The sequence below is a fragment of the Varanus komodoensis genome, unplaced genomic scaffold, assembly GCF_004798865.1.
Source record: "Varanus komodoensis strain SLA01 unplaced genomic scaffold, ASM479886v1 scaffold7_1, whole genome shotgun sequence".
Taxonomy (NCBI): Eukaryota; Metazoa; Chordata; class Lepidosauria; order Squamata; family Varanidae; genus Varanus; species Varanus komodoensis.
Window position 1 is genome coordinate 10,235,486 of NW_025336479.1, and position 25,679 is coordinate 10,261,164.

Sequence of the window (25,679 nt, forward strand, 5' to 3'; positions counted from 1 at the left end):
CTCTGCTAAAAGATAGCAATATAATGAGGATAATGAATCACTGAGGGTAAGATGTGGGGCATGTCCTGCTGGGGCTTCCTTTTGATTGCAAAGTTACTGCCTGCGTAAGTTTTGTTCTTGAAAAAACTCCAATAATCGCACATGTTCATAGACTTCTGAGTTATATTCCTGTGATGTGAGGATTAACAGATGGACAATAAAAGTGGACCCTCAGAGCCCTAGGAATTGCAACTCTAAGCCTGGCAGTATACAGAAGCATCACCTATTATTCAGTGAACTGAAAATCTTGCTGTATTTGAAGGTATATCTTTACAGGTCATCCATTTAATATGGATGCCTATTTAGACATACAGTTTGCTTTAGATTAACAAGCATATTTGAAATAGAAGTGTCAAATCTTTTATGTTTCTTGGTTGTTGTTCCAAACCAATGGTGTTGGGAACAGTTATTTATTATTTGTTAGATTATTAGATTTCTTTGAAAGTCATCCATAGCATCATGCTCTCTGAGTTATCATGATTAGATATATTTTTATTCTTGTGCTCATATTCTTGCTAGCATTGTTACTGTAATTCCTGCCCCACTCCACCCCATTTTGATTTACTTGCTAATTAGACAGACAGACAGACAAACCAAAAAGACTGGGACTTGCTTTAGCACAAGGGTGTGCTCATCGTGTCCTGCCAGAAGTTCCAGCCTAGAATTCCCATCAGCCCTCACCTTTGGCTAGGCCGGGTAGAACTGCTGAGCAAAACATCTAGAGGACTAGACATTGCAGTGCAGGATAAACGCACCAGGGAATGAGCATGTGTGCCTAACAGCAGCATCCACTATATATATGAAATCTATTAAGTACCCATCTCAAGAACAATATTTAAGCTTAAGGGCTGGCTCTCGTTGAGTCAACTGGAATTCTTACCCAGAAAAGTACCTATCATACCCTGGATGTAAGAAGCCAGGTGATCGTGGCACAGTGTTGAAAGTACTCACTTGCCGCATTCTCAGAGCTCTCCTCTGTTATTGTTCAAGATTGAGCCCCAACACAGAAATCATAGGCACCTGACCTGAACAAATTAAGAACTGGTTCTTATCACAAACTCCTAAATTTCTTGCAAATATGAAGGGCTGCCTCTGGAATATTCAGTCGTTGGAGCTGACGTGAGAGTAGAAGAAAAGATTAAGACTTGCATCTGTTAAATATTTGCTCAGTGTTACTGTGTGAGGTTCTCAAGACTACAAAAAGAAGCAAGTGTACCTCATGGCCACAATGGCTAAGGTACCAATTTTTCATCTGCTTTCAGGAAAAACAAAAATAAAATTGGTTTCCATCTCCAAAATTTCTATTCTGCCAACCATATGAAGCTACGACTGTGATTTGGCTCTCTGTTCTGCTTGTACTCAAGGGAAGTAACTGAAGGAAGTAGCTGATTTTCTGCTGTGCTTGTGGTGCAAACATTCTCATTTTGACCAAATTAGTCCACAAGTGCATAAATCATACACAGATGCCAGGCAGGACAAGAAGTCAAGCTTAAAAATAGAAAACCTAAGACAGAAAAAGTCCCACATCTGGTCTACAAAACAAAATCTTTCATTTACCCATTTCCATCTTAATTAAGAGATCACCCTCCATGCTAATTAGTTGTTATTGCTCTTTTCCTTCTTTCACTTTTTAATTGGCTCCTGTATGAGTGACTTCTTGGGTAACAGCCTCAAAGCTAAACTCTCATTCCTCTGTAAATAAATGCAAACATAAATGTGGAAATTACTAGCTCCACTTGCTGGTGAAAATGCAAAATAGTCCAAAATTTTATATTAAAAAAGCATGATGGGAAAGCTATCTCATACCTGCTTCTTATGGTTGCGTTAACTGTTCTAAGATGCAGTGTTCCATTGTGTGAAATTTTATGTGCACCTTTTTAATTAGGCTATGCTTTGAATGAATGCATTCAATTTAAATTAGCCATGACATCATTGAGGGTAGTACAGGAAAGTTATCGGAGCATTAATGGCAGGTAGGTTCCAACACATCAGCAAGCACCTTCCACCACTTTGCCTAAATCTCATGGAAGTATTTTAGAAACAATGAATTTGTAGAATGCCCCTGAACAGCATACAGCATAGTCCATAAACTACTTAAGCCATTGTACTTACATTAACACTGACCCAGTTTCATCAAAATGCTATTGTACTCAAAGCTGTAAAAAGTCCTCAGACTGTAGCTGTCTTTTTATGCACTTGTAACTACAAGCTGGGACTGCAGGTGGCGCAGTGGTTTAAACCGCTGTGCTGCTGGGCTGGTAGATCGAAAGGTCGCTAGTTCGAATCTGCACAATGGGGTGAGTTCCCGTTGCTCCATCCCAGCTCCTGCCAACCTTGCAGTTCGACAGCATGCAAATGCAAGTAGATAAAAAGGTGCCACTTTGGTGGGCAGGTAACAGCATTCCGTGCACCTCGGGGTTTCGTCATGCCAGCCACGTGACCACGGAGACTGTCTGCAGACAAACGCTGGCTCCCTCGGCTAGGAAATGGAGATGAGCACCGCCCCCTAGAGTCAGGCATGACTGGACTTAATGTCAAGGGGAAACCTTTACCTTTAACTACAAGCTGAGATCCAATAACATCTACTCTGGTTTAAAGGTACTGATGTTAGGGGTACCATATTGTCAGTAATTCAAGGTCTGCAGCCTGAGTGATTCAATAAGATTGTTTATGGCCTCAGCGATTGGAAACTGGCTCACCCAACTGCAATATTTTAACAACCGAACAACCAACCACCCCTCACATATTGCTTCTTGCTAAGACAAGCAAGGAAGACTTTTTGCATAATACTATACTGTAGAGCTACACTCCTGAATAGAGACTGTTAAATGGCAACAGGCTCATAAAATCCCAAATGCTCATTATAATCACACATTTAAAAGTTTCTCTTCGTAACAGCTGGAGCTAGCAAAGGGCTACTGTACTGACAGCCATGGGCCACCCACAAAACCAGACAATACAGGCATATATTGCTGTGAATGATGTGGCATTTGGAGAAAAATTGTGCTGCAAGGTGTCAAGGGTAGACAGGAATTGATACAGTCCTGTGCTTGCGGCCAGTTGCACATAAGGCTTGTCCACTGAGCCCATCAGATGTATGGGCAGCATTCAAGGAGTATTGATCTCACACTAAGCACAAATGGCCCACAAGTCACTCATGCTGTAATTAGTCTCACACCAACCCACTAACGGATCCCACTATTCACATGCCATCATTCTTTGAAGAATCCCTGCTTTCCCTGGATCTTAGTCAGCACTAACTACAGAAGAACTATTTCAAGTATCCCTAGAAAAGCAGGAGAAAGCAGCGGTTGCCAATCAAGAAAGGGCACTATAGCCCTTTCTGAAAAATTTCTCCTTAATGCTTTCTACATTAATTGAGCAATTAGCAGTGCCCCAGTTCTCCATTCAGGCCAAAATGAAGACCAGAATGTCCTTCTCCAACCTGTTACCCTTCAGATGCATTGGACTCTAACTCATATTATCTCAACTCAGCATGGATGCACTGCCAGAGATAATGGGAGTTTGCATCCAATACATCTGGAGGGCACCAGGCCAAGGAAGGAAATCCTAAGTTCACACACCAGCATGAGCCGTATATGTTTATCCTCACCAGGCGATTTGCGAGGGAAATGGTGTTTGCAGTGGCTTCAGCTTCTTGCTGGCATTTCAGCTTCTCTGCTGTGGCCTTCTCAAATTTGGCTGTCAGCTTCTCCAGGTTCTCATTAAGGTGCTGTAGTGTGAAAAGAAGAAATCCATGAGAGAAAGGAAAGATACTTGGAAGAATGCAGTCTGTGTTTATTAATACAGGGGAGCATGAGACCCTCTTCGGCCAGTCAGCAGCCCACCCGCAGTTCCTCAAGGAGCAGCCCATGACAGAAATGAGAAATGCCAGTATGTTAGAAATACGGCCACCAGCCTGACATTTGACAAGCACAATTCAGCCCTTCAGCCATCACCACGATATTGTCCTCATGGGAAAGGCAACAGGGGCGATCTGTTTTCCCCTCGCAGCTGCTGCCCGCATTTGGAGGGCTTGTGGGTCAGGCCAACTGAAGAGTTGCAGTGAGCCACTGAGGGACTTTCCAAAGGAATTCTCCACTCTGCTAAGAGCCAGCCATTTCCAATACCAAGGAAGCTAACCTTATTGATGCGGGGGAGGGGGAGATGTCTGTGCATATTTTATTCTTAAACCTCAGTGTTGAAATGCCATTATTACTGGTGTAACACACTGAAGCTCATCTGAACGTCTGGCCATAGTTTGTGGGGAAAAATTTACGTAATGGTTAGCCACAGCAATGCAGCTATGTTCACCAAGAAGCAAAGTATAAGAAAGGCCAAAGTTCTCTCGCAATGAACTCTAAGGATTACATTTCTGGAGGGGAAAAATCATCTTTTCCTTTTATAGTTAGAACTTGTAATCCTCAGACATAAAATACAGTAAAGGTTACCTGTTTGCAATATTAACTGTTTTCTTTCCTGTACTGTTTGTGCTCTAAGAAGAGACCAGATGTAACTAATGTAACCTATAAAAAGATATTTGTACCAGAAGGGAGATGTGCTTCTCGCTAACTCTGTCAGCACTCTGTGATGCTGATGAGCTGGTCAAGGATCTCTCCCTACACTATTTTAGCATTTTCCTTCCACAAGACGGAAAGGTCATTTTGTTGCTTTAATAAGTGTGCAGTGGAAGGAATTTTGGCAAGAAAAGTTTGGTGAGAAAAACTTCCTGATAGAAGTTCCCCAACAGCAATTAAAGGTGAGCCATGTATGGCTGTTAAATGGTATATAAAAGCAACAAACAAAGTAGCTCCATTGCTTTTTCCATCTTGTCAACATACCTGAACAAAAGTATTGAGTGGGGAGGGAAAGTGCCTCCTTAGGGTTCCTCACTCTTGAGGTTACTGCCCCCAGGTTTAATGTTTCAATACTGTTTACCCTGAGCATGGAAGAGTGCCTTGTGAAAGCTACAGAGAGGAGTTATCTAAATGGTACCCAAACATAAATGCCATTTTAGCTTTGCTTCAATGGTCTAGCAACAGATTTCATGAGAGTCATCCAATTGTATCCATATCTGATCATTTTTCCTGCCTCACTGTAAAACAAAAGCAGACTGTTCCCAAAGTTATTGGAACATTTTACTTCTGTGACAAAAGAAGTGACGTTAACAATTGATTTTATCTGCATCCAGCACAAACAGCTTAAGGCTAAGTGCCTCTAAATCATTTTAACACTGCTTGAACATCACACTGGAAATAAACCTGAATATGAAAGAAGGATTTTTTGTTGCTGTTGTGGCATCTGGAGTTACTTGATCAAATATCTGCACAGAATACAAAATACAGCCTCTTTAAACATGGCTTGTCATTAAATTCCAGAGCTATAACACTTAAAATGACTTCTGTACATTAAATTTTCCTCTTGCATTTCTGAAACCATGTGGGTATATGTGTGTGCAATCTAAGCTTCATGGTTTACTTCACGGCTCACCACTTGTATTATTCACTGTGTTGTACAATAACATGAAAATATGGCATACAGGCTTTATCCTGGTAAAATGGGATTGCTGTTTTCTCGGCAAAGGGAAACATTCACTGTTACATGAGTGAACTTCCACTCACTCTCTCTGTTCTCTTCCCTGTTCCTAGAATGCCTTCCAAATCTGCTCTGGGCAAGGCAGGCGGAGGGAGTCTGCTCTGCAAAGAGCGTCCACTCTCTTCGCAGACGGACACCTCTGCATTTCACTCCAAACTTCTGTGACTTTAAGAGCTGTGTGACAGTTAAGCATTCAGTGCCTTCACCCATTTATTGCTGCTATGTACAATCAGGTTGTCTTATGAATGAAAGCTCTCCAGACCCTGTGAATGAAAGCCTTCCAGAATGTCCTTCCCATGACTGCTCCATTCAGCTCTTCCAAGTTCAAGGCTGTGGCTTCCCTTTTGGAGCCACTCCATCTCGCATTTGGTCCTCCTTTTCTTCTTCTGCCTCTGACTTTCCCTAGCTTGACTGTCATCTCCAGGGAGTCTTGCCTCTCATGACGTGTCTGAGTACGGCAGCCTCAGTGTTGTCATTTTTGCTTCTAGCAAAGCTCTGGCTTGATTTGATCTAGGCCTCCCTTGTTTGTCTTTCTGTAGGTCCAGAGTATTCACAAAGCTCTCTTCCAGCATCATGTTTTGAATGCTTCAATTTTCTTCCTGTCAGCTTTCTTCGCTGTCCAGCTTTCACATCCATACACAGTGAATGAGAACACAATAGTGTGAAATATTCTTACACTTGATGATCTTTCCTAGTTTCTTCACTGCTGCCCTTCTAAGTTTGAGTCTTTGAATTTCTTGGCTGCAGTTTCCCTTCATATGAGGAACAAATTCACTGACTAAAGTTGTGCCTGTCATGCTGTTATTACAGGCTCTAAGGCTGAGATTACATGTACCAAAATGGGAAAACAATGAAAATTTTAAGACCGCATCCATGAACAAGTGACAATACTATATGCAAATAGTTAGTGACCTTTTCTTCCATACACATATACCTTGGCTATGAAAACACCCCCTAAGTGAGACATAAAATATAATTGAAATGAATCAATTGGTTTTGAAGCATACTGAGTTCTTTGTTGCATATTCTGTGCATGGTTTGAACTTGCTAATACCCCACCTATTCGAAGATTTTCAAACATGAGTAAGTCTCAAAAATGGATTTTAAAATTATTTTGTGAGTTGTCCATTGTTCCACATTTCTTGTCATCTCATATCGGATTTTAATCAGCCAGATTTGTCCCCTTTGTTGTGAACTGTCAAGTAATATGCTGTGATACAGATTAGTAGGTTTTCCTCATCAAAGTACAAAGTTTAAATTGATGCTTGCCAATTCCATTGTTCCACCGCATTGTTATGCTATATCAGTGAGGTAGGAGTAATTTTTGAAAGTAAATCTATTCAGAGTTTTATAGAATTGATTCAGTCTAAGGAGATGAGGATCTCTAAATCAATGAATATTAATAAAATAATAAAGTAGCATTAATAGTAATGCTATCAACAGTGTGCAACAACTATTATTATTATTATTATTATTATTATTATTAGAACATTTCTATGCCGCCCCTTGCCGAAGCCTCGGGGCGGCTTACAACACAATAAAATACAATACAATACAAAAATAACAATATAAAATTAAAATTAATAATATAAAATAAATAAAAAATATAAACAATATAAAAGGAGTTAGAAAAGTTATAAAAGAAAAGAAAAGAAGTCGCCCTGGCCAGATAAATAAGTAAATATTGTTAACAATTAAAATGACGTTTAAATAAAAAGGTCTTCACCTGGCGCCGAAAAACAAATAACAACGGCACCAGGAGGACCTCTCTGGGGAGCACATTCCATAGATTGGGCGCCACCGCAAAGAAAGCCTTCCTCCGAGTACCTACCCTCCTAATTTCTTTCACGGAGGGTTCCCGGAGAAGGGCCTCTCCCACAGATCTCAAGGGGTGGTCGGGCATATATGGATGTAAGCGCTCCTTCAGGTAACCAGGTCCCAAGCCGTTTAGGGCTTTATAGGTCATCACCAACACCTTGAATTGGGCCCGGACTTCAATGGGAAGCCAGTGAAGCTGTCGGAGGACTGGAATCATGTGAACATAATGCCCCGTCCCCATCAGCAACCTGGCAACTCTATTTTGAACCAATTGAAGTATCCAGGCCGTCTTCAAGGGAAGCCCCACGTAAAGGGCGTTACAGAAGTCAAGGCAGGAAGTCACCAGCGCATGTGTCACCGTCGCCAGGCAGTCGTACTCCAGGTAGGGGCGCAGCTGATTAATCAGCCGAAGCTGAAGGAAAGCGCTCCTCGCCATCGTTGTCACCTGAGCTTCCAATGAAAGCTCTGGGTCGAGGAGTACTCCTAAGCTGAGGACCTTGTCCCTAAGTGGGAGTGCAACCCCATTCAGGGCCAGGTCAAATCCACCCTCTCTGAAGCCCGATCCACCAACCAACAGGACCTCCGTCTTGTCTGGATTGAGCTTCAGTTTATTGGCCCTCATCCAGCCCAGTACCTCGGCCAAGCACCGGTTCAGCACAGCCACTGCCTCACCTGGATTAGTGGAAAATGAGAGGTAGAGCTGGGAATCATCAGTACGCTGATGATACCCAGCTATTTTTTTTTTTTTTTTTTTTTTTTTTTTTTTTTTTTTTTTTTTTTTTGCTCTGCGCCATGGCAGCTATGCCATGGCGCAGAGCCATAGTCCCCCAGCACTACCTTCTGGAATCGGCCGTTGAGATAGGAGCGGAACCACTGCAAAGCAGTGCCTCCGACCCCCAATCCTGCTAGCCTATCCAGAAGGATACCATGGTCGATGGTATCGAAAGCCACTGAGAGGTCCAGGAGAACCAACAGGGACACACTCCCCCTGTCCTTCTCCCTGCACAGGTCATCGTACAGGGCGACCAAGGCAGATTCAGTACCATACCCGGGTCTGAAGCCGGACTGAAATGGGTCCAGATAATGGGTCCACATGGATTTGCACCCAATGACCCAGTTTCAAGATAATTCCAAAAGACAAAGGATTTGCATAATCCCTTGGTGAAAGGGATAGTACACAAACCATTAGCTTGGATCCAATGTGTATCTCTCATTTCTGTCTATTTCCATCTTGCAAGTAAAGGTCAGCATATTGCGCTGAGCACTATTCTGAATGCTCCCAACAGACAGAAAAGGCTTTGCAGAGGGCATTGTAGGGCCTGCAAGAAGGAGCCCATTCAGTGAGTGAAACTGCACGTACCACTGTTCAAGACCAAGGCTGCCTCCCTACATTCATGCAGAAAGGAGTTAGTTACACTGAACTTAATAGGACTTGGTTCTGAATGAATATTCTTAGGTTTGCGCTGCCAAGTGTTGTTTATGGGAGACATTCAAAATCTTAGGATGGTGAATTGTTTGAACAAATGGAAATGTTATCAGTACAAGGTCCCACAGTTTCTCACTGTTATTCCAACAAACAACCTTGTAAGAAAACCTCAAAAAGCATCTAGCTTTGCCCTTGTTCAATTTACTAGCCTGCCTATAAAAATATGCCTATTTGTGGTGGCCCTTGGATTGTCCGAAAGAAACAACAGAGACAAATCTCATTCATGCTTCAATATGTGAACGTGATTCATGACAGGCAAACAGGAGAGCGGCTATATGTAGGCCAGGGCTGTGTTTGTCTTTGTTTGTTTATTGCACAACTCTGCATGATGTGTTGTTGCAAACTACCCAGAAAGCTTTGGTTATTGGGTGGTATAAAAATAAATAAATAAAATGTGACATACACACTGTCATCTTAAATATTAATTAAATGCTGGGGGGGCAGGCAGCATTCTGCTTGCTCCAGTAGCAGCCGTGGGGGTTGTGAAGTGAGAGGCACAGCAGATGCACTTGGCTTCGCTTCTCTGGACTTTTCAAGGGTTAGGAAAGATCCCTGACCTGACATCTCAAAATCCAAGAAAGAAATGCCCATGCAATCCCACTAAAAAGCTAATTTAACTGCAAAATGTATTAAGTAACTATTTCAGGCAAGTAATTTCAGAGTTTCACATCAAGGATCATCATTTCAGAACTGGCTTCCTGAAAATTGTATAAAACCTGAGGCAGCATCAAGGCAGTTCTTAATATCCATTCCTGGGTAATATGGCAATCTCTCAAACACTGCCCTACATTTAGATCATTTAAGTGGGAGTAAAGAGGTTTCACTTTTTTTATAGCTGATATGAACAAACAGAACTCCATCAACCATACAACCATGAAACCTCTCAAGACCAATAAAAATAAGAATAACTTGCTTAGGTACTGGCAAGTTAAAGACACGAGAGAACGGGATCCCATTGCTTCAAGAGAAATCTTAGTACTTTTACTGGGCAGCTTGCATAAAACAGTTTCCTACAGCAGCAAGGAGTTGGGACTTACAGAACTTCTCAGTTCAGTGTTCCAAATGTCCATGAATTAGGGATACAAAGATGCAGACAGAATCTGGCTTTCTTGTGCTCATTGGACTTCACGCACTTGGTCCTGGTCAGGAAGTGAGCCAAGCCAAGATCAAGTCTATGAATGCTTGGGAACACCAGCAGACACTTTCTTTCCACAAATAACTCAAAGTTCACCATGGATGTGTAAGCAGTGTGTGCACAAGCCAGCCTTGCTGAGTTGCTTGGACTTACCTCCTGCTGGATGCCCACATGAATACTTGGTGTGAGGCAGACTTAGGGCAGAGAAAAAGCAGGCCAGAGCCCAAAGAGCCAAGATAAGGACATCTGAGATTCCCGCCTCCAAACCAGATTCCTCACACATCACTAGCATAAATGGCACACTGCGAAATTGACCATCTACTAATGAGGATTTGGGGGGACCTTTGCTCATTGCTACAGGATGCCCCCAACTGGCAGAAAGTCCAAGATTCAATCCCTGGCACCTCCATCCCTGGATGATACTGAGCAGACAGACACACTGCCTGACCTGGTACAGCTTCCTAAGCTGTTCCTAGAGCACTGTGGAATAACGTTGACTGCAACTCAAAGCCATTGACCACTTTGCCTTGGGCTTGGAGACTTACTGCAATTTTGGCCTTGATGTTAGCCAGCTTTTCCTGGGCGGCAGCAAGTTCAGCATTTGCTTTGTTGAGAGCCTGCCGCTTGGGCTCCACATCACAGTAGACTTCGTAAAAACGCACAATGTTGATAACCCAGGAACAGAGACCAGCAGCTGCAAAGGACTTGAATCTCACAAACTCAGGGTTGAATTCTGGATCCTGAAGATAGGGCTGCAAGGCTCGAAGGCAGTTTTCATGTATATTCTCCTTGTTGAAGTTGACCAAGGAGTCCAGAAAGTTGTCCACCTTGGCCATAGCTATCTTGGCTGCTTTCCAGCTCCTATCCTTGGGCACCTTTCCACCTGGAGCCAAGAGCACCATCACAGCAGCAGTGACATTGCTGACAGCAGGCGGGGGTGATCCAAATGTCTTCAGTTCTGTCAGATTGTTCTGAAAGGGGGAAAAAACAAGGTTGTTAAATGGAAATGAATGGGTTTTCTTTTTTACTTTGCTGGTAATGGAGTCAGGCTCCAGAGCTATCAATCTGAGAGAAGAGCTTTGAAGCCAGGAGCAGCACTCTGAATTTTAAATATTATGACTCATCCAGTCTAAGGCAATGAATCCCTCTAGTGGCACAGGGGCCTCCACCGGCTTGTTAGATGAGAGCCAGTCACATTCCTTCAGCATTTCAACCAGCCCTGCTGTTAAAATGCAGAATTAGATTACAGATTTACCCAGTATGAAAACAGATAGGTACACCAAGCAAGGAAAAGATCAGTGTCACCCAAAATCAATAGAGCTGCAAAAGGGCTGTGAATATCGCTCCTAATTGAGAATCCTCATAAAGTTGTCTTCCCTATAAATCCTTATCTTGTTTAATTCAGAACTACACAGTGGCACTATACAGGACTACACAGTGGCACCCTGAAGTCTCACAGTGTGGTGGCTGCATCCACATGGGAGTCAATTGTCTGTAGCAATCACCACCTACCCCCATGACCTTTGTGTTGCATTGATGCTTCCTTCTGATAGCAGTGGCTTACAAAATCCTAACAGAAAAGCAAAATACTAGAAGGAGAAGGATTTTTTCCTGCACTTGGAAAATTTATTTTCTTTATCTTCACATTAATCCAGCCAAAGTGTGGAAAGTGGTGTCATTTCAAACTCACTGTGTGACACCCAATTCTCATTAACTGGTCCATTCATTTCCTCAAAGCTGTTAAAAGAAACTGAGCTGGAAGCGCCCAGGGTAAGGCTCATTGTGTCCTGCGGAGGCTAATTCTAAAGCCGCATTCCACCCACCCTTCATGGGGCTGATAGCAAAGTTTGCTAAACAGGCAACCTCCAGAGAACAGAGATTTTTGCAACTGATAGAAACACAGGGAATGAATTGGCTTGATGCCAGAGAAGCAATCCTGCCAAGGATCTGTCATGTCAGACTGAAAAGAAATATGTGTATCATGTTGACGCACAGCAAATGTGAGTTCCCTGTCAGAGCTGGCTGTGCTCCACACCAGGGATCCCTGCCCTGATGGCCTCTTGGTGCTTTCACTGCATTTGCATAAGCAGCCCCAAAGGCGCAGGGCAACAGGGGCCTGAGCAGCAGGGCTGTAGAAAGCATGTCTGCTTTGCCAGTCAATGCTCAGGACACCTCTGGGAGGGCTTGGCTGGCGTCCAGTAAAGTAATTGAGCAAGTATATCATCTGTAACGTGAGATGGGACCTGTGGCAATCCCCACCTGTATCTCTGGGTGTGGACAAGCCGAGCAGCAGGACTACTGTGGAAGCACCCCTAGCCCCTCCTGGTCTGTCAGACAGAGAAGCAGGCAGGAGCCCTGTGCACCGCATGGGCTGCTGCAGCCGGCGCTGCCATAAACCTTCCTTTCCCTCACTTCCTGAATAATAATCTTTAAAAATCCAGCACCAAATGAACTTTTAACCATGTTTAACAAGCAGTGCCTTGTGCCATTTAGAAAATAGTACACAGTCTACCTGAAGCACAGGCATATCCACACAGCAAGCCTCACAAGAGCAGTACGTGACTGGAGCAACGAAGTCTAGTGCTGTCAAGATGGAGCCAAGAGCCTGGGGCTACATTTGGTCAGAGGACGGGTTGCAGTCTGTCTAGCAGATTAGCCATTTTACTCAATTAACAGGAACACATAAAGTTAACAGTTTCCCATAAAGTTCCAGGGAAGCCAAAATAGAACTAAGAGTTTGAGATTTTGATCCAGAAGGAGTTTCATTTACAGTCATAGTGAAGTTACTGAAGGCAGGAAGGGAAGGGAAGGGAAGGGAAGGGAAGGGAAGGGAAGGGAAGGGAAGGGAAGGGAAGGGAAGGGAAGGGAAGACTATGAGTGAGCCATAGATAGTGACCTTGAGGGAGAAACAGAGAGAAAAGAGGGCAGTGAGCTGAGGAATGGAAAAAGCCTTGAAGGAAGATGAAATCCAACCTCCCCCCCACCCCCAGGCCATGGATGGACAGCCAACTGGGCAAGAGCAAAAATCATCATCATCAAGGTGAACTAGGCATTTCCCAAGGCTCCAGTGTGGGGATGAGATGCAAATATGAGCATCCAGTCAGGAGCTTCAAGGGAATACTGTGGGAAGCATGGACGCTTCAAGACATCCCATCGTGTATACTCAGTCCAGAAGGGCAGCACTTGTAAAATTAGATAACAAAACCAAGGGCATTTCCAGAATGGTGTTTTTCAGAAGAACAAAAAGGCCAAAATGTCACAGTGTTTTCTGAAAAGGAGGTCCTAACCTGGTTTCAGAAATGGAGGTGTGGGGGGGGGGGACACAGAGCTTTTGGTACTGCCAATTCATGAAAGACAGAATGTTGTGTTGCATCAAGGCAATGGTAGGCAGAAGGTAGCTTTCCAGACGCTTTTGACTTAGACTCCCAGAAGCCCCTGCCAACACGGCCAATGCCCAGGATTCTTCGGTACTAAAGTTCAAAACATCTGGAAATCCACTTTCTGCCCATCACTACATTAGGGTGCAGGGTCGACTGTCTGAATATATTTGAAAGTTCTATGGCCCAGGACATTTAGAAATTAAAGACTAGGGGATACTGGGAGCTGTAGGACTTATTTTCTGTGTAAACATGTTTTGACTTGTGCGCTAGAATACTCCCTTTTCCATCCCCATTGAGGGTGGAAACCAGGCCTGACAGTTCAGTCTTGTTTGCATGGTGCAACAAGCCACTGTGCTTTGTTTTGTTTTGTTTTTTATCACTGAGGGTCTGTCATGTCATTTGAACCCCATCATGGCATTCCAATGCAGTATACTTGGTATTTACAGACCAAGAATAGAACTAACAGCTTTCTCCATACTACAAATACAGCATCATCTGAACCCAGAAAACAGAACTCATTGTAGTATAAAGTGCAGAACCATAAAGCTGCTTGTCAAGAGAGACTCACAGCCACCTGCCAAATTACCCAGAGTAGCCCTGGCAGCTCCTGTTTTGCACGTCTGTCAGACGCATCCCTGCTTCACCCACCTCCTGCCCTGAAGATCCCTGCACATGCACCAGAGACAACCCTCGTGCATGAAGGGAGAGAATCAGCTGGGCAGCAGTGCTCTGTTAGGGCAGCCCCATGCAGCTGATTCCCCTGGTCGCTGGAGAGACAGTTCCAGCCTGGCACCCATGGGATGCCTCTCTGGCAAGCAGAAGTGAAGAGCGGGGGTGGGGGAATGGAGCCTCCCCCCACTGCTGCCTCTCATGAGAAAGGCATCCAGCTGGGTGCTGGGATGGGGATGCCTCTCTCACAAGGGGGAGGGGGGAGGGGGAGTGGAGCAGCAGCAGCTCCCCACCGATTTCCACCTTTTGGTCAGAGCTCAGGTCAGGCAGCCCTCCTGCTGTTCCAGTGGTCCTCTCGGTAGCAGGAGGCAAGAGCCCCTTGTTGGCTCTGCTGTGGTTGAGGGCAGCAGTCCTCTTTGCTCAGCAGAGACGGCCTGACAGCCATGGGCTTGTGACTGCATCTGCAAAAAGAGGATCCTCATGCCTCCCTGTTCTGTCGCACAGTACTCTGCCCAGAAGACTCAGGGGAAGGAGATTGTCGGAAGAAGGAGGGTTACAACTGTGAGCCTGACTTTCTGGTCAGGGACACTGTGGTAAAGCATGTGAGCCACAGTTACCTCTCAGCGCTGCTGCCTGTTGTTTTTTATTGCCAGCTCAGGGAGCAGAAACCACAGTGAACAATCCACAGTTCACACGTCAACAACAAACCATGGGTTCTCTTCATAGATTGTGGTTAAAAGCCACGGCTTCTTAACACAGATGGACTGAGCAACATGACAATCCATGGGTCACCAAAAACCCACAATTCAATGACACATTTAACCCTTTGGTGTGAATTATCATGCTATCTCAATCGAGTCAGTGCTGCTGTTGTCATGGTATGAAAGCCAACCATTGGCTATTTAATTCATGGTGAGATTGTGGTACATGTAGCCATCATTTTGAATATTAAACAACCCTCACATAATGCATGGTCTATTTTCAGTTTAGGGGAGGGTTGTTTTACCCTTGCATAATCCATGCTGGCTAGGTTTGGATGACATCCCTCAAGCAACCACTTAGCCCATGGGAAGGGGTTGCATGTTGCCCACACCTAGTCTGTATGCCTCTGAATACCAGTTGCTGGGGAACATGAACAGTAAAGGGCTATTAATCTTATGTCCTCCTGTGGGCATCTTCCCAGAAGCATCTGTCCAGCACTGGGGGAAGCTGGATGCTGGTCTTTGGACCATTCCAGCCTTTTTTATGTTCAGAACATGTAGAAGGATCCCCTCTACTCAACACTGGACAGGCCTCATCTTGAGTACTGCATCCAATTCTTGGGCACCTCGATTTAAGAAGGATGCAGATAACCTGGAAAAGATTCAGAGAAGGGCAAAAAAGATGATAAGAGGGCTGAAAACAAAACCCTATGAGGAGAGACTGAAAGAATTTGGTATGCTTAGCCTTGAAAAGAGAAGACTAAGGGGAGATATGATAGTACTGTTCGAATACTTGAAAGGCTGTCACACAGAAGAGGGCCGAGATCTCTTTTCTATCATTCCAGAATGCAAAACATGGAATGCTGGGATCAAAGTACAAGAAACCAGATTCTAGCTGAACATCAGGAAAGTCTTTCTGACTGTTAGAGATACAGAACAATGGAACCAATTAACTAGGAGGCTGAAGGCTTTCCCACACTGAAGGCACTCAAGATGCAGCTGAACAGCTGTTAGGGATGCTTTGACTTGGGAGTCCTGCACTGAGCAGGGAGTCCATAGCATCATGGAACAGTAGAGCTGAAGGGGCAAATAATATCATAGGGTCCAACTAAGTAAATTGGTGTCCTGCAACGGCAGGGGGTGGACCCAGTGGTCTTCATGGCCCTTTCCAAATTTCCATGAAGTGAAGTAAATAGTATAAGCAGTTTCCAGGCTCCAACACACTCTATTTGAACTGCTTTGAGTTTCTGCACAAAGCCATACCTCTGTCGCTGTCAGTAAATACAGGAAGCCCGAGAGGAAGCGCTCCTTGTGCGGTGCTGGCACCCCCCCCCCCCGGTTGTGGGGAAGGGGGGCTAAAGTTGCAAAGTGTCTACATGATGTTACCCCTCAGCTAAACCCTCCTGGCAATGCCAGTCGTAAAAAAAGGTTCAAATGATTTGCCTGACAGCCAAGCCTACCTGGAGCTGAAATCCAGTTTTCATTTAGTTGCTAGTGAGAAACATTGACATCTGTTTTAAGGCCACACAGATAATCCTGTGCCGAGCTCTGGGTTTTGAATTATTCTGAAAATGAATCAACAATATGAAGGGAGAGGCGCCAGCTACAGCCAAGCACAGTACAAGCGGCAGAAATCCTCTCAGAAAAGGTGTTTTTGAGAAAAGAACAAAGAGGAAAGAGAGAGAAGGTGTGTTTATCAACTGCAAATATGTCATTCTTTTAGAGAAAATTCTACAGACATGTTCACACAACATAGACTGTACAGGAATCTAAAGACCATACAAATGAACACTGGAACTAGAAGGGTGGCAAATCAGTCCCTTCTCTGATTCAGATCGGCACATGGCAAAGAACTGGAGGCTGAAGCACCCAGCTGCAAAGGGCTTCACTCAACCTTGATGATGATTACGCACAGCTGTCTGAACTGGCCCTACATTTTCCCCTTCTCCTTGAAATATTTCCACTCCCTTAATCAGAGTCATTGTTCATCTTGCTCTCAAGACATGGGATGGACACCATCACTTCCCACCTCATGTTAACATGAGAATGTTGAAACACTCATAATTATTATGCCCATTTTACTGATAAAAGACTGAAATTGATTTTCAAAACCATCAGGTGAGTCCAGGGTTGAGCTGGTACAAGCTCACAAGTTTAAGACCAATCACCTGCCAACAATTGTTTAGATAAATTATTGGAAGAAACATCTACCAAGCTATTTTTAGCTGTGAAGGCTAAATGAAACCTCTCTGTTCAAGTGGCAGTACACCTCTGAACAATGCCATGCTAGGTACAAACAACAGGACAAGGCTATCACCTTCTTGTCATCCTACTTGTGAGCTTCCACAGGGATAAAGCAAACAATTCTTACTATTTTAAGAGTTGTATATTAATCTTTGCCATACATTTTCAGTCAAAAAACCCTGTACTGTGCAACCTATAGAGGGCAGCTCTTTTTATCAGAGCAGCATCAGCTAAGAAAGAAAGAGCCCCAGAGTAATATTCTTTTTCACCAAGCTCAATTATCTTGAAGGGTAGATGGAGAATATGCAAATATAAGACAGCTGAACATTCTCTCTCTCTCTCTCGTTGAAGTCCTTCATCAAACTGATACTCCAGTGCTTATGAGTATTAATGAAAGAATATACCATATGGGTGGCATTTTTTTCAAATTGAGCTATTCATGATTAAAACTGTAGAGACGGCATCACAACTGAAATGGAAAGCCAAAACAACCTATTTTGACATCCACTGATTCTACTCCCCTAGCTTTGGCCAGAGATCTATATTTTCCACTGCTTTATGCTAAAGATCTGGGCCTATGGTTTTGCCTGCTCCAAGTTTATATGAAAGCACAGTGTAAATGTATCAGCATTACTTGCTGTATTTTCTTATTAATAAACACACAAATGAAGCCAATTACTCATGTCAATGGATGGGCTAAACGCCAACGGAGGAGGAGGAGATTATTGGGGCTTGGTAAATGCTGCCACCTGAGTCTCCAGGGAAGGTCTATGCTTCCCATTCATCTTACCTTAATGAGACAATATACAGTATCAGCATGAAACTTGAATTGACAGGATCCAAACATATTCCTGTTGTGTTAGTATTGTTTTTAAGCACAAAGATCAAGTCACAAAAGCACCACCATCTTCTGAAAAGTGGGATCAAATAGAAAACACCTACCTGCAATTTGTTTGTTTTTAGACACTTTCTTGGGTTAACCAAGAAAGGAGCAATTCATTCTATGCATATGTTTAAAGGGGGGGTGTAATTCTATGGCCCCTCAACATTGTTCAGCTCCAGAATACCTATGTGGAGAATATCAATGCCCACATAAATGCTTTATGGGTAGTCATTCACAGATTACCATAAAACAAAGCCCCTGAACATAGAACATTAAAATTAGAAGAGACCAAAGGAAGTAGAAGCTTTTCCTGAGCAAAGGTGAATCATTGGTATGAGCTCATGATTGATTGAGAAGCAAGGTCCACTTCCCTTGTTCTCCTACAAGCAAGAGAAATGTGCAGCCTGACCCGATGTACGTCTTCCCAGTGCAGTTCCCTCACGATTTCCCATCAGCCCCAGCCAGGATGGCCAATGGTAAGGAAAGGAAAGCTGGGAGTTGCTGCTCAAATGATCTGGTGCACATAGGTTGAGGAAGGCTGCCTTGGAAGTAAGGCAGTTGTGTTTGGTAGCACATCTTCCTAGTTAAGCATGTACAGCACTGCAGTCTTAACAGGAGCAGCCTCCCTTCCATCCCATTGCCCCGTCTGTGTTTCATACCCTGTTGAGTGTGCCAAGAGCTTCCCGAGCAGCAGCAAGGGCTGGTTCAGCTTTTGCCAGGTCCTCCTCACAGTCTCTCTGCTTCTGCTGGACCTGCTGTGTGATCAGGGCCACCTTCTGCTCCTCATCATCTGCAATGGCCTTCTCATTACAGACTTTTTCTGTCTCTATGCCCACGACCTGGATCAGCTTGTCTGCAGCTTCATTCTTCTGCTTCAGCTCCACCTCCTGAGCTGCCAGCTTCGCCTTTAGATCATCTACCTGAAGCAAAGAAGAGAGCACAGGACTAGCATGACTTCAAAGCAGGGGCCCCTATGCAGTGTCGGTGGGTCTCTTCAACAGGACTCACACAGATCTTCACTCCCTGCTCCCTTCAAACTAGTCATTGGTTCTGGATTTTTAATGGACATATACTGGGAACTGGATTTGGTTAAGAGGAAAGTAAACTCTTCCACCGGGTTCAGCATCCGAGACATTCCCTTGGGATTTGATGTGATATCTAGCTAATGCTCTTCCTTTTTGCTGCATGTGAAATCATGCACTGAAGAGCATCTGGAAGGAGGTTTCTATGCTCTGAATCACTGCAAGGGTCAGAAACATACCCTCCTCCCACTACCAGCGCTCTCCCTCCTGGCAAGTAGCCTCCCCCTAGTTCTCCTGCTGTTCTCCTACTTAAGGGCAGCCCCTCTCCAGGTTCCCCAGAATCCTCTCTCATGAGCTCCTAAATGCTTCTGTCTCTTCCAAGCCGCAAAAAGATCTTACGTGTTGAAAAGGAAGCTGTTGTATGACTGGGGCATTGGTGCACTCTTGTCACTGAGACAATTTGCTGAAAACCTTGGCAGCTGAAGTTTGCAGGAGGAGGTGGAAGAGCAGTGCCATCGGTATCACTCGAGCACACAGAGTATTGACACTCTCCGCATGAAACCACTGAGCTAGCTCAGCAGCCATCGGACCATCTCTCTCAGTCAATGTAGGTGGTGGGCACATTTCACCTCTATATCCGAGAGGAAAGGGGACTGTACTCTCCACCTCCAAACCTGGCACATCTTCCCCAAGGCTATCTGGGCAGGAAGGGGGTTCATTGCTGGCTTGTTGCGTCTTTCTTACACCATACTGAAAACACAGTCTCACTCGACAAGACATTGTCATAGATCAAGATGCTTTCTAACTCCAAGCTCTCATGCACTTTGGAAACTCTTCCCCACAGCATTGTGAACAGCAAGCCATATTCCTCCTCCTCCTCTGCCATATTCAGTCCTTCCCTATTTATGTGGCGCTGTTGATGCCCTGCCTGGCATGGGAAGAATGGAGGAATATGGAATATCTTCGCAGATCTTTTAGTTTCGGCCATAAAGAAACTGCAGCATGCTCTGGTAGCAATGCTGCTTTGAAAAATGAACAGCTCCCTGCAGGCTCTGAGAAAGCTCCAGCTTTACTTCTTTTACCAAAAAAAAAAAAAAAAACCTATGGCGCTCTATGGAACAAAGTATCTTTCCATTTAACTTGTAAGCTCTACAGCCCCAGGGTCTACCTTTGCCTGTGGGGAAAGGCAGACATATAATTGGTCTGGAATTCCATGCCATTTCCAGCAAAGATTCTAAAATGCCCCATAATCACCTAGAGAGAGTAGCAGGCATTTTGTGTAAGCTGCAAGTGCAGCCCTGCCCTTTTGTATGTGCCTTTGCAGAATGGCTAATCCGTTTTCATCTCCTGACGTTCTGCTGGGGGAGACAAAACTGCTCTGGGTTTGCTGGGGGTGTGCATAAGCACCTTGATCAGCAAAACTCAGGGGCAACTTTTTATTCATTTAAACGTCTTTGGAGGTTTGGGAAAATGGAAGGAGAAGCTTTTTTCTTTTTGGCTGATTTTAGATATGGCTTCAGTTTGTGGTGAGTAATTGCATGCTGAACACATGTGTGAATAGAAAGTTTATAGGGTTTTAAGTGCTCTGATGAGGCAACCAAGGGATTGACTTGTCAAGCGCTACACAATACTTGTAACAGCTACATAAAAGGAGAGGATATAAATGCAATCCAGTGGCTCTCATTGTAAGATGCAATAGAATTCCCAGACAAAATCTCCTTTTAAAAAGGTACAGAGAAAATGCAGAGCATATAACAGTAACTGAAGGCTAAAGACTTAACAACAACAAGGAAATAAAAAGTAACAAAAGAGGCCCAAGATATTAAGAACATTTGAAATAAGCCAAATTGAATGCATAAAATCTGGAAGAAAATGTGGCAAAGCAAAACAATTATCCCTATTGGAAGATCTTCCAATAAAGGAAGGAAAATGTCTTTAAACACAACAAGCTTCATCACCCACAAAAAGCAAGCTCTACAAATCTTAATACCTATGTCCTAATGACACATTACATGCAAAAGCTGTGACCTTATCCCAGCAACACTTTCAACACAGGAAACTTTTTTCCCAATACTGTTCACTGGAAAAGCAGCATGGGGAAGGGAGTTTACACAATCATGCCCACTCACTTGCCTGCTCCAGATCACTTACTCAGAGTGCCTTTTTCTCCATAAGTTTTCAAAGGTTTATTTGTCCTGGCAGACAGGCATTTGATACCTCGTGAGAGAAGCCACTCCAGGGATGGGGATGTAATTTGGAACTGGAAAATGTTGGGCAAATGCCCTCTCCTCCCCACAATTTGTCAATTCCTAAATGCTACCACACAACCTGCCTATGTTTGTATTAAAAGGATCATTAGACAAATACATATCATGTGACCTGAGGGCTTAGATTCTGCAGCAATCATTTTAAAAAACTGTTAATTGGGCCCTCAACTTACAAGAAAGGCTAACTGTGGGTAATGATTAAGGGAAGAAAGAAAAAAAGAAGAATAGAAAAGGTTTAGTTTCTGTTATGACTTTATGCTAATCTGAATACCTTTTCAACCATCTTATCAATGGTCTGCAAGACTGATTAAAAACCAAAACCCAGTTTTCTCATCAAACTAATAGGATTCTCCAGAAACCAGACAGTAGGGAGAACTTTACCTACTGAGGAGGAAATTATTAGAATTCAAACCGATATATGGCAAGGGAAAATAGTGGAGCACATAGTCATGGGTGTTTCCTTGATATACTTTTGACTTGTTTCTTCCCTTCTATGCAAAGCACCCAAGGCTGGGAAGAACAGGGTCAACGCATTAACCAAATCAAAGACTCGGCAGAGATCATCAGCATGTGCTATCTCTACCACCACTAAGAAATGTGAGGACTTTCATAGATTTGTCTTTATCAATTAGAAGGAGAGAAAAACAAGCCAGATGCAAGCAAGGCTAGTTCTTTGTGACTCCCAGAGAACAGAAGGGAAAAAAACCTGCACAAAAAGTAGGAACATTAAGGGACAGAGAGCCTCTCGAGTAGGCACCCAGCAGGGTCTTTTAATCCATTTGCCTGTGCCTGGCTTCAGGACTACACATACTACGTGGAAAGGTCAGCAGTTAATTGCTGCAGCAGGAGAGACTGAAGTCAAGAATCAATGAATCATGTGTAACAAAAAGCAGCGCTAAGGGGTTTATCTCTGACCCAAGATGACAAGGAGAATGCAGCCCTCTCATCATGAAGAGCAAAATGGATATCCAAAGGCTCCTCCTTCCCAGACTGCTCCCTCAATAAGCATGGCACAGAAATAAGGAAGCGAGAACCTTCCATCTGATTTCCATACAATATCAACAAAGGGTCCCAGAAAGAAGCACCACTCCTTTCACAGGCCAAGAGTTTTCTAAACACATACTGTTGTTTTTTAAACCCTGATTTTGTAACTTTAAGAGATAAGTTTTGCAATGAGCCAAACCTTTAACATAGACACAGCAGCATGTTCCAAGGTAAACCAATATCCTTTGCAAGGAAGGGTGGTCATATCAACCACTGCAGCAGAACAGAACTGTGGGGTAGCGAACCATACTAAAGAATAAGCTCATTGGCAGCATTGTCAAAAACACACATGTTATACGCTGACCTAAGAGCTGTTGAACTGAAAGGCAGCATGCAAACAACCTCTCCACATCCTTCTAGTCTCCTGATAAAAGCTCCCCAAATAATGGGTCATTTAAAAGAAAATAAATCCATCTACTGTTCTTTGTGGTACCATGGTTCTGCCATTAACTCCATTCCACCCAATTTCAACCCAGTCAAGCTTTTACCTTCCCATGAGAAAACAATTTGCAAATTATACAACTAAATGGCTCTCATACCCACATAAATCTTTGGTTTGCAATTCATTTTCTTGCTCTTTGCAAAGAGAGCAACGAGGAATGGGGGCCCAGAGTCTCAAATTATAGTGCTTAAAATGCCTTGCTATCATATTTTCTTGCCCCTCTTCTTGCCTTTACAATGCCATGTGGGGAGCCAGGAAGCACCTTCCCATAGTCCATGTGGGGAGCCAGGAAGCACCTTCCAATAGTTTGCTTCAAGGACATCCTGTTGCTGGCCTCTATCGGGAAAGCCATCCTGGCTTTTGCCATTTCAAAAGGACTGGAACTCTACCTCACTCCAGGAACCCAGTCTGAGAAGATTCAACTTCTTCCTTAACTTTTTGCACAAAGGCTCTTTGCTCCAGTTCAATACTAGCTTAAGTGTTATAATTTTCACAGTTATTACAGATTCCTTTAAAAAGAATTCACATAAGGCCACAAGGCTACTTTTCTACTTTCATAAATATTTTAAGATTAATTGTAAAACATCTACTTGTAGGACATTGTGTCATGAAATATGCAAGTTTTCATCTTGAAATAAACAACTGCTTAAAACAGGAATAGTGTAGCTCTAAAAGGGTTACCAAGAAAATGGACACTGAGGAGAAATTTCTGGCTACACACAGGACGTTCTAGATAGGTTCTCTGACAGGTTACACCAGGGGTCTCAAACTCGCGGCCCACGGGCCAATTGCCGGGACGGACGGGGCACGGGGGAGGGGCCCTGCGGCCTTCAAAGCGCCAGCAGCGCCCAGGCCGGCCTCCGGATGAGTGGCCCACCACCACCGCGGTGGTGGAATACTTGATGCAGCCCAGCCTCACCCAGACTCTACTTCCAGCGGCCCCCAGGTAAGTTGAGTTTGAGACCCCTGCTTTACACCCATCCCATGGCACTTTCAGAAGTTAGCCATGTCCAGCTATTTGGAAGGCAGATGCCACTGTCCCAAAAACATTTCCATTCCTTATCCATGAAAGAGACTGAACTATCCCTGTAAAATATCTCAGTATCTCCCATACTACTGGAACGTTGCAGTTCTTTGAATGAAAGGGGGGGAAAGACGACACATAAGAGGGACTGCATCCATCCTACGTTCTGGCACATCTCAAGGGTCTGAATCAGTCCCATAGGTCTAAATATGTCAGTATCTGTTTTCTAAAAGCAGCAGTGTGCAAGGCTTCTGGGCAAAAGCATTATTATGCTTCACAATGTCCTGTAAATGTAACATTCTTCCAGCCCACAGACTTCACTCCTTGGAACCAACCAACAAACCCAACACAGATCTGTGCAACTGAGAACCCACAGTTCTGCTCTTAGCTACCTGGGAGCTAATGGAGCACCTTACATTCATGGAGTATGCATAATGTGTGTGTTCATGGACTTGTGCATACAAAGAGAGACGCTCTATTACTTCCCTGCCTTCCATTTATAATGCATGCATTATTGATGGTACCTACCCAGGAACAACCATCTGCTTACCTGTGCCGCTGTGCTGCTGAGCTTCTGTAGGCCATTTTCTAGTCTTCCCATCTTTGCTGTCAGTTCCTTCCCCTTTTTAAGCAGCAAATTCTGATACAGTTTAATTTGCTCCAAGAATGACTTGGGTGTGGTGTAGTTATAGCGACGTTCATTACTCAAGTATGAATGGGACATTTCATTAACACTGGTATGCACATAAGCCATGAACTTGCTTATAGATTCTTTCACAGAAGCCTTAACATAGAAAGAGAAAATATTTCAAACCTTAAATGAGTTAAATTTTTTACTCTGTAAGACAGCTCTTTTGGCTAATGCATGAGATAGAAATCTAATAAACAAACAAACAAACAAAATGCCATGTCTCAGTATTGCAACAAGGTGTTGTTCTTAATACAGAATGGACTCTTCATGAATTAGCGTCTCAAAATCTTCCTTGGGTTTTGATATTGCTACCTGGAACTGGACTGGTTATATGAAACGGAAGACTTTTCCTTCATATAACACATATTTATGGACATATACGCCTAAGGCAGAATCTTCCCCTCAAAACCAGCTCCAGTCTAGGTGGCACATGCACACTTCTCTTTGCCCCAGGAAAAAATCCCATCAGTGGCGAAGAAGGCACAGCAACACTAACTAGGCCAGTGGTGGAGATGTCAAGAAGAGTGGATGCAATTTTGTTCCCTGAGTGGCACCACTAGAAGCAAGTGCTTCCTTCAGGGAATGGGGAGGCGGAGAGTGAGGAGTGGGCTGGGAGCAGGCAGGTTCAGAAACAGCCCACCTTTGGACTTGCACTGCTACCTCTGAGCCCCAATTGCTCCTGCCAGAAGAACCCCCATTCACCCACAAAGCACTTTGGCAGGGAGGACAAACACAAGTTCACTCCTTTTTTCACAGAAGCATCATTAGAATAGGGAATTCTGCTACTTAAACATAAACCTTTTACAGTATAAAATATGGAAATACATGCTCAGAAATAAGTATTTAGCTCAAAACAAAAGGACTGAACAAAAGCTTGGTGTAGAAAAACTAAATTTAGCTCAGTGGGAAACAGCCAAGTCCAGAAAAGAAGTGCTCCTTACCTGCCTCAGTTTTGGTGGGGCTTCACCACATACAAACTGTGTCTAATTTGGGGTGCTTAAAAGATGCATTCTCACTCCTGATGTTTTGGGACATATTGAGACCTGGCAGCACAACTTGTGTCAAATATTCAGAAACCCATAACAGGTAACACTCTCCTTCACACATTTTTAGCACTTTTAAAATAAAGTGTTGCTATTTCAACCTTAAGAGGCTGCGAAGGAGTCTTCACAGTTGTTGGCAGCTGTTCACACATACACCTGAACATGCATCCTAGGATCGATCACACTTTCCACTGAA

At 43.8% G+C, this 25,679-nt stretch overlaps 1 protein-coding gene across 1 annotated transcript in view; it reads right to left on the reverse strand.

Annotated features, from left to right (window-relative positions):
- DNAH9 (dynein axonemal heavy chain 9) overlaps positions 1-25,679 on the reverse strand; it is a 224,899-nt gene that overhangs the window by 74,788 nt on the left and 124,432 nt on the right. Inside the window, exons 43-46 of the mRNA XM_044454085.1 lie at positions 24,300-24,533; positions 18,610-18,870; positions 10,619-11,044; positions 3,653-3,772 (exon numbers count right to left, since the gene is read on the reverse strand). Of these exons, the coding sequence (XP_044310020.1) occupies positions 3,653-3,772; positions 10,619-11,044; positions 18,610-18,870; positions 24,300-24,533 (1,041 nt within the window). The remainder of the gene's footprint in view (positions 1-3,652; positions 3,773-10,618; positions 11,045-18,609; positions 18,871-24,299; positions 24,534-25,679) is intronic.